The 14,790-nt window shown below is 37.0% G+C and overlaps 1 protein-coding gene across 1 annotated transcript; it reads left to right on the forward strand.

Moving 5' to 3' along the window:
- Positions 1-8,758: 8,758 nt before the first annotated feature.
- LOC128981977 (piggyBac transposable element-derived protein 4-like) lies at positions 8,759-10,444 on the forward strand. Its single transcript, XM_054401001.1, has one exon. It carries the CDS (start codon positions 8,759-8,761, stop codon positions 10,442-10,444), a length of 1,686 nt encoding a protein of 561 aa, XP_054256976.1.
- The last annotated feature ends 4,346 nt before the right edge of the window (positions 10,445-14,790 follow it).

Consider the following 14,790-nt stretch of genomic DNA (forward strand, 5'->3'; position numbering starts at 1 on the left):
TTTAGACCCAGTTTGTGTTTTTTGCCATACAATATCAGTTGAAAGAAATAGCCTAGTGTAGACCCATGGTCTGAATAAGGTGCAAAGTAGATGAGGGGTGGTTTTTTAGGATTTTCAAAAAGATCAGGCCATTTCTCTGTCCTATGACCAAATCATAGGACGGCTAATATACATGCGAAACTGTTGTTAAATATGTGCTTAATGAGGTGGTGTTTTACTCTGTTAGCGAATTTCCCTATAGGGAAGTAGCTATTACCGTAGGTCTCATGGTAAGACTTAGGCCCGGGACCGATTTACTTTTTCATTTTGATGTCCCCAGAGGCCAAAAACACCATTCGTTCAAAATTTTATATATGTATATATATATATATAGATTTATATATATATGTGTCCGTGAACACGATAACTTGAGTAATTTTTATCCGATTTTGATGAAATTTGGTTTGAAGGTGTAAGGCGAGATAAACTTGAATGAGTTCGCGATCCAGCATGATCGAACCATGGGAACAGGATTTTATGGGGTAAAAATTGGTTTTTCTCACTTTTGACCCTCAAAACACAAAATTTTCAAATTTTTCTCTAAACCTTCTTAAAGAGCTTAAAAAAACAAACAATTTAGTATATCAAAGTGTTTTTGTACGGTTATTGGTTACGGAGAAAACTAAAAAAAAATTAAATTTAAAATTCCCATGTTATTCTTATGGAGAATATTGTAAAATGTTGTAGTTTGCTTGTTTATGGATATCTTTTGATCAAACTTGGCAAATATATTCATTTTATACTAAGCAAAAATTATTTTACTTAAAAACACACACTTTATTAGTTTCCTTGTAGCAGCAAACCTAGGTACTCGTTAAACCTAATGTTATTTAAATAGATCAATTGAAAATCAATTCAGCCAAATGGAAATTCGCTTGGACGGCAGGTTTGCTGCGGCGGGGGTATTTAAATACTACCAAAATAGATGAAGTTCAGGACAATCCCCCCCAGATTTTACTACTGTTTTGGGTTAAACATTAATTAACCCTTAAGAGACCAACTTCCGATTTTTCGGAAGTTAGTATTTTTTGCTATAAAGACAAACTTCTGACGAAAAGTCAAGAGTATAGTGCAAGAAATTATTAAGAGGGCTGATATTCAAAAGTTATATAATTTTTCTATGACATTAAGAAACTGTTAAAAGTGCCCTGGTTCTGAGCAGCGCGACATAGACAATAGACAATAGACAAAAGACAATAGACAATGATCTTTATTTACATATTCGTTGAGAACAGTACATGCGTCAGAATAATAATTAAAACTAGAGGTCATCCAGTGGTCGAAAACTCGACCAAAAATATGTAAATGAAATTAAATGAAAAAATAATAAATGAAATGAAAAATTCTTTATTCATTCAGGCAAAGTTACGGCCACATGGCTGTTTCTTACATTATGTTATGTACAGTGTTAACCCTACACTGTAAATAAAACATGTGATAGGAATTTGTTTTGATTTTCTGTTTATATTTTGTTGTTATTTCGTCACTATCATGGCAACCCATAACTCCCATGTTATTTTTTTTAAGTTTTCAAATTCATTTGTTGTGCTTATTTTTGAGCCTATTTTAATTTATAAAGGGATTCTGCACATCTACAGGAAAATATCTATACAACAGTATTCGTAGATTTTCCCTGCGATGCACACGAGCTGAGAAAAAAGGTTTTAACCCTTTGAGTGCCAATGTCCGGGGAACCGGACGTTTTTAAAACGAGCCAAAAGTGCCGACGTCCGGCCGGCCGGACGTTTTTAGAACGAGCCAAAAGTGCCAACGTCCGGCTGACCGGACGTTTCGTAATGATCGAACAGTTGTCATAACAACCGAATGGATACTCGGATTCTTTTAACCCATATATTAACATTGAGCCGAAAGTTACTAGATGCGATACATCGATTTTCGTTGGTCGAAATATCGAAAATTCGATTTTTACGAAATTTTAACCTAAAAATCGCCAGATCGCGCTCGGCATTTTTAGCGCGACCTTCGGGAAAAATCATCGGCATTTTTTGAGCGTTACTTTTATTTCTCGCCTGGCACTCTAAGGGTTAAAGAAACATGCTTGCCTATTAATGTATAGATTTGTTGATTTAATATGTTGTTAAAGCTGGTTGTCAAGGAATTTTTTTTCTGAGTAGAATGGCCTTTCTTGCAGCCATGTTGTTAATTGGTTCTTGAAACGGTGAGTTGGTTCATTTCTAAGTTGTTCTGGTAGGTTGTTGAAATACAGGGCCCCTTTGTAGGATGGCTTCTTTTCAAAGAGACTTAAATGGTGAGGTGGTATTGCAAAGCTTGAGGCGTTCCGTGTATTGTGATGGTGAATGTCTCTGTTTCTTGTTTGGTTTGTGGAGATGGCATGGAGAATTGCCTCACGGATGTAAAGTGATGTCAGTGTGAGGATTTTTAGTTCCTTAAATGCATCACGACTGCTTTCTTGATATTGAAGGCCTGCTAGGCATCTTATAGCTCTTTTTTGTTGGATAAGTACTCTTTTTAGGTAGTTGTTGGATGTACTTCCCCAGACCACCAGACCATACCTGAGGTGTGACTCGACCAGGGCATGGTAGGCTGTTTTTGCGGTGACCAGACCACCAACCTGCTTCATTCGCCTGATGACATGAATGCCAGAGCGTAGCTTCTTGCAGAGTTGGTCAAATGTGCTGTTTCCATGTCAGTTTTGAATCCGTGATAATGCCGAGATATTTGGTACTATTTTGTGCTTCTATCCCAGGGATTAATACGTTTGTGTCTTTATTTTTAGTAGAGTAGTTCAGCTGAACAGTTTTATTTTCATTTAGAGCCAATTCGTTTACTGTACAATATAGTTTAGTCATGTTGAAGGTTATATTGATGTTTCGGTTTAAAGTTTCCGTTGATTTGTCGGTTAGTGTGATGACAGTGTCATCTGCATACATTGTGGTTTGGCAGTATTCTTGTAGCTGGTCTGGTAGGTCATTTGTGAGGAGGAGGAACAGGACTGGTCCGAGAACTGATCCCTGTGGTACTCCTCTCCGTATAGGGACAGTTTCGGAATGTATTTTATGGCGAGTGTTTTTTTCTACATGCTGAATCTCAACTAGTTGCTGTCTGCCATTAAGATAGCTGTGGAACCATTGTTTAGACTTTCCCTCAATACCCAGAGCTCCCAATTTTCTAAGAAGTGTCTTGTGGTTAAGGCAGTCAAAGGCCTTGCTAAAGTCCAGAAACAGACTTGTGACTGAGGAGCCGTCTTCTAGTTGTTCTATTATGTGCTCGGTGAGCTGTATTAAGGCAGTGGAAGTGGATCTTCCTTTAAGGAAGCCATGTTGCTGGCTGGTGAGCAGCAGGTTTTGGTCTAGATGGGATATTAGTCTGTTAAGGACGATTTTTTCAAAGATTTTAGAGAAGGTCGGTATAAGTGAAATTGGTCTGTAACTTTTAGCATCTGTGTTTGGTCCACTTTTATATTTAGGGTATACCTTGGCAGTTTTGAGCTGTGTTGGGAAGACCCCTTGTTTGAGAGACTTATTTAATGAGTGCTGTTAGTGGGTTAATCAGTTCATTTTTGCATGTTTTGACCAGTTTGGCTGATATTTCATCAGTGCCAGATGAAGTTTTTGGTTTAAGTGAGTCTATTGCTTTTAGTACTTCGTTATGTGTTGCAAGCTGAAATTTTAGTTTGTTAGCTGTTCAAGGAGGAATTTCAGGGGTTCTGGTGTGTGTGTTGGTGTTGTTTGCCTGAAGTGTCCTTTCCGCGGCTGTAGCAAAAAAACTGTTGAGGTGGTTAGCTATTTTGATTGGGTCCTGTAATCTCTCCCCATCTACTAGGAGTTCCCACTCATTTGCTATACTGTGATGACGAGCAATGTATATTTATTAAGCAATGTATATTTATTAAATTCAGTCTAAGGGAACAATAATAAGTCAAAATAAATCTTTTATTAATTTTCAAAATTTATTGAAAGTTGTATAAACATTTTATCAGCTGACACGCGCTCGTCTCGAGGAAGTGTACTTCCTGTGACGATGTCCCCCACTGTCCTGCAAACCCACAACCAATGAGAGCTTTCCTTTTCAAGGATACTCCATATATGGTAAATACAATTTATAAGTAACAGTAGAGGGGATAACTGTCACAGAACTCTTTTTATAATTTTTAGACAATCATTCCATCATCAACTTTCGAACTAGTAAGTAATTCCTCCCCCCCCTAGTCTCTCTCTCACTTTCTGGTTCACTTAGGTATTCTCTATCATGTAGTATTTCTATGTTAGTATTTAAGATTCTGGAAATTAAATAATAATTAATCCTTTTAGAGATGAACTTGCGTATCTAATTTAAGCATATGAACTTACTTGAGTGTAAATTTCTTGATTCAATTTAAAATGTAAAATTAAACTTGTGTGAAACTTTAACGTTTTATTTCTTCTTTGGTTTTATCCTATTAACTTAGTTAACCATGCTGGTCAGGCATAACAATACTGGTACTTGATTTTCTCTCATTATTTATAACCTGCCAGAGTGCCTTGGACTTGTTGTCGGCATTGCTTATATAGTCGGATGTTTGAGTTTTCCTCAAAGTCTTTAGTCTTAGGTCATAGTCCCTTTTTCTTGCTGCGGTTTCTGCTTTGTCTTCAGGTAGACCTGTGCGGTTTTCTTTTTCCAGGGCATTTATATATAGAATTTTTAGTCTAGAGCATTCAGCATCATCCCAGCAGTTTTTTTGATTGTGTTGTTTTCTCCTTGTCATTTTTACTGGGCAGGTCTCATTTAGTATTCCTTGGATAGCCCTGTGAAAGTTGTTATAAGATTCATCGACATCTTCTATGTGGTAGACACAATCCCAGGGTTGTTCATGGAGCCTGGTTTTAAATAGATTTATGGTGTTTTTGTTGAGAGTTCTTCTTTTCTCCTTAATTGACTTTGTGATTTTTTCTGATGGTAGTTGGAGAGTGGCAATTTGGGCAGTGTGGTCTGAGAGTTCAGACAGGATAATGGATGTCTGGATATGTTTTGGGTCTATGTTTGTACAGATCCAGTCTATTGAGGTTTTAGTTTCATGTGTAACTCTAGTAGGCGGCAGATTTAGTCTAACAATGTCAAAAGAGGATAGAAGATCTTCAACTTGGATGTTATCTGTGTCGTTTGCATGTTCACCAAGGTTGTTTACATTTATGTCGCCCATGATGACAGTTTTCTTCTTTGTGTGGAGAGCATATTCCAGCTGGCTTGCTAGGATATCTAGCGCTTGTTCCCAATTGTCCCTTGGAGGCCTGTAGACTCCCATGACCTGGACTATTTCCTTTTTCAGTTTTATTTCGAAAAGAGCAGTTTCACATACTAGTTCTGAGTCGTCATCACTTATCTTAAGTACTTTCATATAATTTTCCAAGCCATGTTTGGCATATCCTGCAACTCCTCCTTTCGTATGATTTCTTCTTGTGTAGCCTCCAATTAGGGTGTAGCCAGCTAGCTGTGTGTTTTCTAAGTTTTCTCGGGAGAGACCATGCTCTGTAATAACTATGAAGTCTGGTTGTTCATTATTAAGGAAGTGTGATAGTCTTTCTGTTTTATTAGACAGCCAGTCTATATTTTGGTGGGCAAGGGTGAGTTGGTGTCTGCGAACTAGTGGGTGTTTTGATTGGTTGTCAACACTGTTTTTAGATTTTGTTATGTTGTTGCCGGTGGTTTGGTTGAGGGTCCTAAAAAAGAGGTTTGGGTGTTGCTGGTTTCTGTACTTGGGTTGCTGCTATCTACTTGGGGTGGGATCAAGGTACTTCTAGAGGCTGGGGTTTCAGAGTGACTAATTGAGGCTGATAATCTTTCTTTGTGTTGGATATTTATGTCTTTGAAGTAATCTATATGCTTCATGAAAAAGTCATCCAAAGTTTCCTGGTCGCCTCGTATTCTTGCTGTCATAGGTGGAAGCCTTTCTTTTTGAGTCATTTTTTTAGAAGGAGTTTGGTTGTTTCTCCTGGTCATATCCGGGTTCAGTATTTTGAAAGGAGTTTGGCTTTCTCTCCTTGTAGTTTCTCGTGCCAAGATGTCAGCATCGCATTTCTGTTTTACACCATCTACCTGTAAGCCTATTTCTACATTGGCAGGTTCTTCAAGCCGAGATTTGTTTTTGGCTACTTGGAGAGATACACTGAAATGGTTTCTTTCTTTCCCAATTGGTTTTTTGCTCTTGCTTATGTTGTGGTTTTTAGAACGAGGAAAAATCTATTTAGTGGGTGAACTTTGTGTGACTGTTGATGGTGTAGCAGGGTTTATTTGTTCACCTTGTTTGTGCAGTTCTTTTTGCAAAGTTTCCACAGAGCGTTCTAGTTGGTCTTGTCGAGTTTTCAGCTGAGCCAGCTCAGTAATTAGAGAGGTACAGTAGTTGGGAACATAAAAATCGGAGTGATTTGTTTGTGTTTCTGAAGTGCCAGTAGGTTTTGGTGTCTGAGGTAGGTCCATTTTGTCATCTTGGTTTAGCTTCAGCTTGTTTATCATTCCACCTAATTGCTTAATTTCATTTGCTGAGTTGAGTAGTAGTTTTTCTCTTTCATTATCTTGTTCTTCAAAGGTTTGTATCATTTTAATTCTTAGCTGTCTTTCCTTCTCTAGTTGGAGTTCTACTTCATTTAGTGTTTCAACCAGTGAAGCATTTCGGGAGAGCAGGATTTCCTTGTCATTTTCAAGCTCTTCAATTTTTGCCTCAGCAAGGTTCATGTCAGCAAAGTTACCGTCTCTGAAGTCTTGGCATTTTAAGGAAGAGAATTTTTGCTTCATATCATGTAGTTCTTGCTTTAATTTATTATTTTCTAACAGTAAAGCATGTCCAGCTTCCGCAGCAAGTGTGAGCGATGTCTCTAGATCATCAGGATTTTGTTCTTGTTCTTGTAAATCTTGTACTTTATTTAGGACATCTCTGAGCTGCTGATTTTCTAGTGGAGGGACATTACTGTCTACTGTTGTGTTTCTGTCAGGGTTCAAGCATTTCGGGTTTGAGAAGGCACTTTCTGCTTCCTTTAAGGCTTTGTTGAACACTTTATTTTTAAAATTGTCTATTTTTGGTTTCCCATACAGATCTTTACTTTGTTCGTAACAATACATATCAGTTTCTCTAACGTCAGCAGTTTTGTTGTCGCCAAAAAAAATTACCTTATATTTTGAGGTGCAATTTTTGTCATTTGTACAAATTTCAGTAATTTTAGCTGGCCAGTGTGGGTACCCTTTTAATTTTACAAACACAATTTGTCCGGTGTTAAAGCTAGTTTTGTTGTTTATTTCCATGTTAGTTAATCCAGTTGCTGATTCAGTTTTGAAAAGATTGACTGGTTCTTTATGTCAGGGATCTTGAAGTTCAGTGTAAAATTATATCAGTTTTGAAAAGTTTGGCTGGTTCTTTATGTCAGGGATCTTGAGGTTCTGTGTGAAATTATATCAGTTTTGAAAAGTTTGGCTGGTTCTTTATGTCAGGGATCTTGAAGTTCAGGTGTAAAATTATATCAGTTTTGAAAAGTTTGGCTGGTTCTTTATGTCAGGGATCTTGAAGTTCAGGTGTAAAATTATATCAGTTTTGAAAAGTTTGGCTGGTTCTTTATGTCAGGAATCTTGAGTTTCAGGTGTAAAATTATATCAGTTTTGAAAAGTTTGGCTGGTTCTTTATGTCAGGGGTCTTGAAGTTTAGATGTAAAATTGTATCAGTTTTGAAAAGTTTGGCTGGTTCTTTATGTCAGGAATCTTGAGGTTCAGGTGTAAAATTATATCAGTTTTGAAAAGTTTGGCTGGTTCTTTATGTCAGGATAGAAATATTTAAATAAATAAATAATTTATTTCTGTTGTCAAAAATTTATGTAGAGTAATGAGGAATACAGTGTTGCACTGTATTACTGGTTGGGAGTAAGTTGTAGACACTGTTTGAAGTGGCAGTGTCTGTGGTCAGGGTGTGCTGAGCGTGCAGTCAGCAACTCTCAGTTCAAACACTCCCAGGCAGCAGGTGTCGTGTTGGAAGTGAAGAATTTGTAAAGCTGTGAGTTGGCTATGACGTCACTGCTTGGTTGTCAATTTGATACTTTGTCACAAATGTATTGGTGAAATTTCTTTCTTTGTACTTTTTAATATTTATTGTGCTTTAGTGGTTTGATATATTTGCAGAGTTTAATTTAAAGAATTTGGACACTTATATGTAAATGTAAAATGTAAATGTAAAATTGAAACTTTTAAACTGTGCGATGTTTACAAGATAACCATCTGTTCAATGAATTCTTGAGGTAAATGTTATTGTTGGTATTAAACTTGTATTAATAACTTACAGTCATGTTCAGTTTGTCTCGATATTGGCTTTTCATGAGATTTTCTTGAGGGTCTTGATTAATAGTACCTTTCATGTGAAGGTGCTGATGTGTACGACCTACTTGCTTGATTTGAGGTTGATGTCTTAGAGTTTCACTTCTTCCAAAATGTTTTTGTCTTAAAATCACTTGATAAAGTTGTTGTTTGGATGTGTGATGTTTAACACATTCGCTGCGGATGACGCACTTGTGAGTCATCCGTGCGCCGCCCTATACGACGCGCCTTGCGGATGACGCACAAGTGCGTTTCGCGCCATTTTGTAATTTGCCGCCATTTCGTGCGCTTTATACTTTTGTTTTTGTTTTGACTTGTGTATTACTCCAGTTTCCAGTTACGCACTTGACTTTTGTTGCAGTCCGTTTTTGTTTATGTCTATTGGTTAGTGAACCACGTGCACGCAAACATGGACTATTCGGAAGAGTTGGTTGACGATCCGGGTGTGCCCTCCCCTTGTAGTTCCCGTGATGTGACTGTTAGCTCTAATATGACAGTTAGTGAAATTGACCTCTTTAGTGACCAAACAGACAGTAGTGAGGAATACACGAGTGACGAAGAGTACCAGCCTAGTGACGACGGCAGTGAATCAAGTATCGGTGAGTCATTAGTAGACGAATTGGAAGACAATTTTGATTACGATGATTACGATTTAGCTTGGGATGAGGACCCAAACTCCATGAAAACATTTATTTTTTCATCTCCAGTAGGCTTAAGAGTTCCAATCCCTGGGGAAAATAAACCAGCGGACTTTTTTCAGTTGTTATTTGATGATGTTCTGCTTGAGTCGATCGTTAAAGAAACTAACAGTTATGCCAAAGAATTGTTTCTATCCAAAGATCACTCTGAGAAATCACGCATAAGTTCATGGAAAAATTTAACTTTGAATGAATTTAAAGTTTTTCTCGGACTCCTATTGCACATGGGTCACATTAAGTTGCCTAAGATCCAGGATTACTGGAAGAAAGACAAACTTTTCAAAACCTGTTTTGGTGAGTACATGGCACGAGATCGCTTCCTTTTGATATTACGTTGTCTGCATTTTGTAAGAGCAGACGCAACAAGCACTGACCGTTTGCATAAGATTAGGTCAATTGTTGATTATTTCAATAACAAAATGATTAACATTTATAATGCTGGGAAGGAGCTGTCACTGGACGAAGCAATGGTCCTATGGAGAGGTCGGCTAGCCTTTAAACAATACATCAAGGGCAAACGCCATAAATATGGCATAAAACTCTACGTTTTGACTGAACCTAACGGGCTGATTCTAAAGTTTGCAGTCTATGCTGGAGCCTTAGATCAACTGGCTGGTGAAGGACATGCTAGTAAGGTAGTAATGTACTTGATGCGTGAAAAGCTGGGAAGAGCCCATTCAATCTATATGGATAATTTTTACAATAGTATAGAATTGGCTACCGAGCTTCTTGAGGAAAAAACATACACCACTGGTACTCTTCGAGCTGATCGCAAGAAAAACCCTAAAACGGTTGTAAATGCAAAAGTAAAGAAAGGAGAATCAGTTGAGAAGTACTATAAGGGTGTAATGTGTGGTAAATGGAGAGATAAGAGAACTGTTCTGTATCTCTCAACTCAGTATTATAATGAGATGGGTACAGCAACTAACAAAAGGGGTCAGGAGAAACTAAAACCCTACCCTATTATAAAATACAATGAATATATGAAAGGTGTAGATCGTCAAGATCAATTTTTAAGCTATTATCCATGCGAAAGAAAAACCCTTAGATGGTACAAGAAGTTGTTCGTCCACATTCTTCAGATGTCCGTACTGAACGCCTTTTTCCTGTTCAACAAACATACCTTCGGTAAGAAGCTGCCGCTGTTGGAATTCCGCTTAGAAGTAATTAGACACCTGTTATCACCAGTGGACATCCAGAACCAACGACCGAGAAAAGTGGCGACAGACCATCTGCCAACGAAAAACCCAGTGGGGCGGAACAACAAGACATTGCGGCGGCGATGTGTCATCTGCTACACCAAAGGTATACGCAAAGACTCAGTGTACCAGTGTGAGGGTTGTGCTGAAAAACCAGCTTTGTGCCTCGGCGACTGTTTCAAGGAATATCATGGCTAAACATGACCTGACCACAGGGAGTTCTTCAGATTCAAACAAGAGACTTGATGGATTGGATGGAGATTCAAGATGGACTTGTATATAATATTGTATTTTTTGGTCATAAATATGTTATAAATTGTGTGAAATAAATTTTGTATTTAATAAATAATACAATGTCTTACTATTACTAAACAAACACATACAAAACAGCTGAACGCACATGTGCGTCATTCGCATTTTGGCTGTTATTTGATGTAATGTGCTAATGACGCACATGTGCGTCATTAATTTTTTTTTTGTAAAAAATTGCAAAAATTACTTTTTTTATACTTTTAACTATAAATGAACTTATAAAAATGTATTAATAAGTTATTTACGAAAAATAATTTTTAGCACCCCACATACAGCCATTATTATAGTATAATATTATTAGCAGCGAACGTGTTAATTAGTAATTTTGTTGTTTTTTACCACTTAAACTACACTGTAGATATGGGAGCACTTTGCAGGTGATGCTAGATGTCCGCCATCTTGGTTTTTTTTTTTATGCTATATGCATATGCTATAGGGCCGGTCTCCAAAGGGTTAAAATCGATGCAGTATCATAGCTAACAGCTGATTGATTTATTACTTGACACAGAATATTGTCATTAGTTGGTGGACGATCTCAACAGATTGCACTTACGTTTTATTGCTTCAAATTTTTACATTACTTGGGAAGTTTATTCTGTATACTCAATGATACTACCTAAAGTTTAACAAAATATAAATTTTCATGAACTTATTTTCATGATTTTTTATATTGTTATCCGGACTGGCCTCGGTCCCGAGGAGTCCGGATAAGACGGAGTCTACTGTAGTAACATATTTATAACAGTAGAATTTTTTTAAATTACATCTTCAATGAAAAACTGATGTTATTGTCTCCAAGTTATTGTCACAACCCCAATTACAGTGAGGTAATATTATATTACTTTACTAGTCCTGAAAATAAGTGTTTACCATACGAGTCAGGTAAACACATTTTGGACGAGTTACGTACGATAGTTTACACCATACTAAGAAATCTTTACAAATCTTTAAATATGACCACCAACTAAAGAACTAAAAATCCCTGTAAAACTCATTACAGTACAGTAGTACGCAATGAAACCCCATGTGATTAAGCTGGCGGCTGGACTGAATCCATGTGTGAAAAGTTCATCAAAATAAAGTAGTGTGGCGTAAACTTTTTTTTCTGACAGCTGATATTGCATAGCCTCCTCCAAGCCTCAGACCCAGCGTACTAAACCAGCTGCAGCACTAATTCATATGGAACATCAGTGTTGTTTACATGTTTGTTATCATTGAAAACGGTGTTTAAAATTGAGATTAAAACATAACAGGATAAAAAATTGAAATTTAAAGGTTTGATTGATAAGTGTAAACCTTACATTTAAAGAGTTTGGACATGAATGGACGTAAAATAGCCATATCAATGGAACATATCATTTAGCTGAAAATGCAGGGGATTGCAGCCCTGTATAACAGGAGGGTATGACACAATGTAACCTGGTTTCCACTTAAACATTGGACTATCTACCCTTAAGCTCTTGGTAACTAGGCTTTACTCGGAAAATCATAGATCCCAGGTTAAGACAAAGGCTGAAAAGTTTAATACTGTATGTACTGTAATTTCTATGGAGGTTTGTCTTAACATCATTCAGACAACTAAACCAAAAGCAATATCACATCTAGGGCCACTGGATATTGAATTTGATGTTTTGATTACAGTAATTTGTAAATCGTATCATAATGGCATGATTAGTATTGTGATGTGGAAAGCGAAAAGGCACCTCTTGTCGGCGATGCAACGTTTTCAGTACGGCCGATATAAGTAACTAAGGTCGAAAATATCTAAATTTGGTTTTTTATCGATTGTTGTACCTTATTTATCATAGAACAGGATAGTATCGGTTAAAATATCAAATTAAGGATGTAAATGAGTGAGATTTGTGAGTCGGTGGCTCAGTTGGTAGTGTCGCGGACTTCGGGCCCAAGGCAGCAGTGTCGTGGGTTCGGATCCTGGTCACTGCCACAAACTTTTATCAGTACAGTTCACCTTTGTACTGTACCGGCTCACCCCTTGCTTTGCTGGATACGTTCCACGCACAGATCTGTAGTCTATGTGGACGGGCAAATGCAAGGTTAAAAGAGGCCCCCAACCTCTTTTTTAAAAAAAAAAAAAGGTTGAAATAAATCATTTTGTTAGCCCCTGCACGGTCTGAGAAAAGGTACCTCTTGTCGCTCAATGTTATTTTGCCATAACGACAAGAGGTCCCATTTCGAATATTCACTTTATAAACGGACTTGAGTCCAAAAAATTAACTTTCCTGCATTCTAGAGGAAATTTAGAGAACTAAAACAAAGTTCAGTGTACGGAGAACAAAATATCTCACAAATTTTGCTGTCCCGGTAAGAGGTCCCTTTCCTGAAATGTGATTTTTACGGCATACTTCAATAAAACAATTATTTAAATGAAAACTACCGGGAGTTAAGACAAAAATTGGTTTTAACTCCAAAGTGGAAACTCCCATGGGGTCCATTATAAGCTTTCTTTTGATACCAAAATCGTTTCTTAAATAAAATACCCCCGCCGCAGCAAACCTGCCGACTAAGCAAATTTCCATTTGTCTGAATTGATTTTCAGTTAAATATATTTTAATAACATTAGGTTTAACGAGTACCTAGGTTTGCTGCTACAAGGAAACTAATAAAGTGTGTTTTTGAGTAAAATATTGATAGCTTAGTACAAAATAAATAAATTTGCCAAGTTTGATCAAAATATATCCATAAACAAGCAAACTACAACATTTGACAATATTCTCCATAAGAATAACATGTGAATTTTAAATTTAAAATTTTTTTAATTTTCTCTGTTACTAATAATCGAACAAAAATACTTTTATATACTAAATTATTTGTTTTTTTAAGCTCTTTAAAAAGGTCTAAAGAGAAATCGGGAAATTTTGTGTTTTGAGGGTCAAAAGTGAGAAAAACCAATTTTTACCCCATAAAACCCCCCGTAAAGCCCCGTTCCCATGGTCCGATCGTGCTGGTTTGCGAACTCATTCAAGTTTATCCTGCTTTACACCTTTAAACCAAATTTCATCAAAATCGGACAAAAATTACTCAAGTTATCGCGTTCATGGACGTATATATATATATATATATAAGTCTATATATATATATATATATATACATATATAAAAATTTGAACGAATGTTGTTTTTGGCCTCTGGGGACATCGAAATGAAAAAGTAAATCGGTCCCGGGTCTAGGTCTTACCGTGCCACCTACGGTAATAGCTACTTCCCTATAGGGAAATTCGCTAAAAAAAACTTTTTATGCGTATTTGAAAATTTTAAAATGGTTTTTCTCAAAATGGCCCTTTTCCATAACAAAATTTCAAAGTCCTATGACTTTAACACGTTCGCTACTGAGCGTCGCATATATGCGTCGCCGCGGTCATTGCCTCAGACCGAGGTATACATTTGAATCTTACGCATGGACCGGCTGTCACTTGGATAACAGTACACACAGATCACGGGCGAAAACCTGTAAAACAGTGATCATTTACATTGTAATACGCTACAATCGTGTTTGTAAATAATTTATTCTTATTTTTTTGTATTTTTTAAAACCTTTTGTAATGTCGCATATTTGCGACGCCCGGTCTACAGCGAAGACAATAGTGAAAACTATCGTAGTTTTCTTGAAATAGACCAAACGTCGCATGCTCATTTTTGTTTTTGTTTTGAGGTGGAAGTAAGTAAATAAAACAGAATATTAAAGAACAGTTTATAACTGAACAAATATAAAAGCTACATAGGATAATGCAGCATACATACTGCATACATACATACAGTGATGCAGAAAAGTAAAGGCAAGTTTTTCCAACTATCATTAGACGTCACCAATCATCATATCCACAGACCAAGCGACGCAGTAGTGCGTCAGGCATCTCTGTAGACCACTGCAAGGAATTCAGTGGCTTCAAATAGACCGTTATAAAGATATAAGCATTTTAATAACACTAGAACCCTGACGCAAATATGCGACGGCAGTCTATTTTAATGTGACTATCCGTCGCATATATGCGACGGCAGTCTATGGGTGGAAACCGGCCGTCGCATATGTGCGTCGCTGGTCCATGTGAATGCAAAATTTCGTACTATTGCAGTAGCAAACGTGTTAACAAAAGAAATCGTAGATGCATGGGACTTGCACCAAGTGATTCGGAATTTCATAAGGAATTCAAATATATATATAAAACTCAAAATCTAAAATCCCTGACAAGAGGTTCCTATTTGCTTTCCACATCA

This window comes from Macrosteles quadrilineatus, unplaced genomic scaffold (assembly GCF_028750875.1).
Source record: "Macrosteles quadrilineatus isolate MER2022 unplaced genomic scaffold, UCM_ALF_1.0 Scaffold_73__1_contigs__length_606889, whole genome shotgun sequence".
NCBI classification, from domain to species: domain Eukaryota; kingdom Metazoa; phylum Arthropoda; class Insecta; order Hemiptera; family Cicadellidae; genus Macrosteles; species Macrosteles quadrilineatus.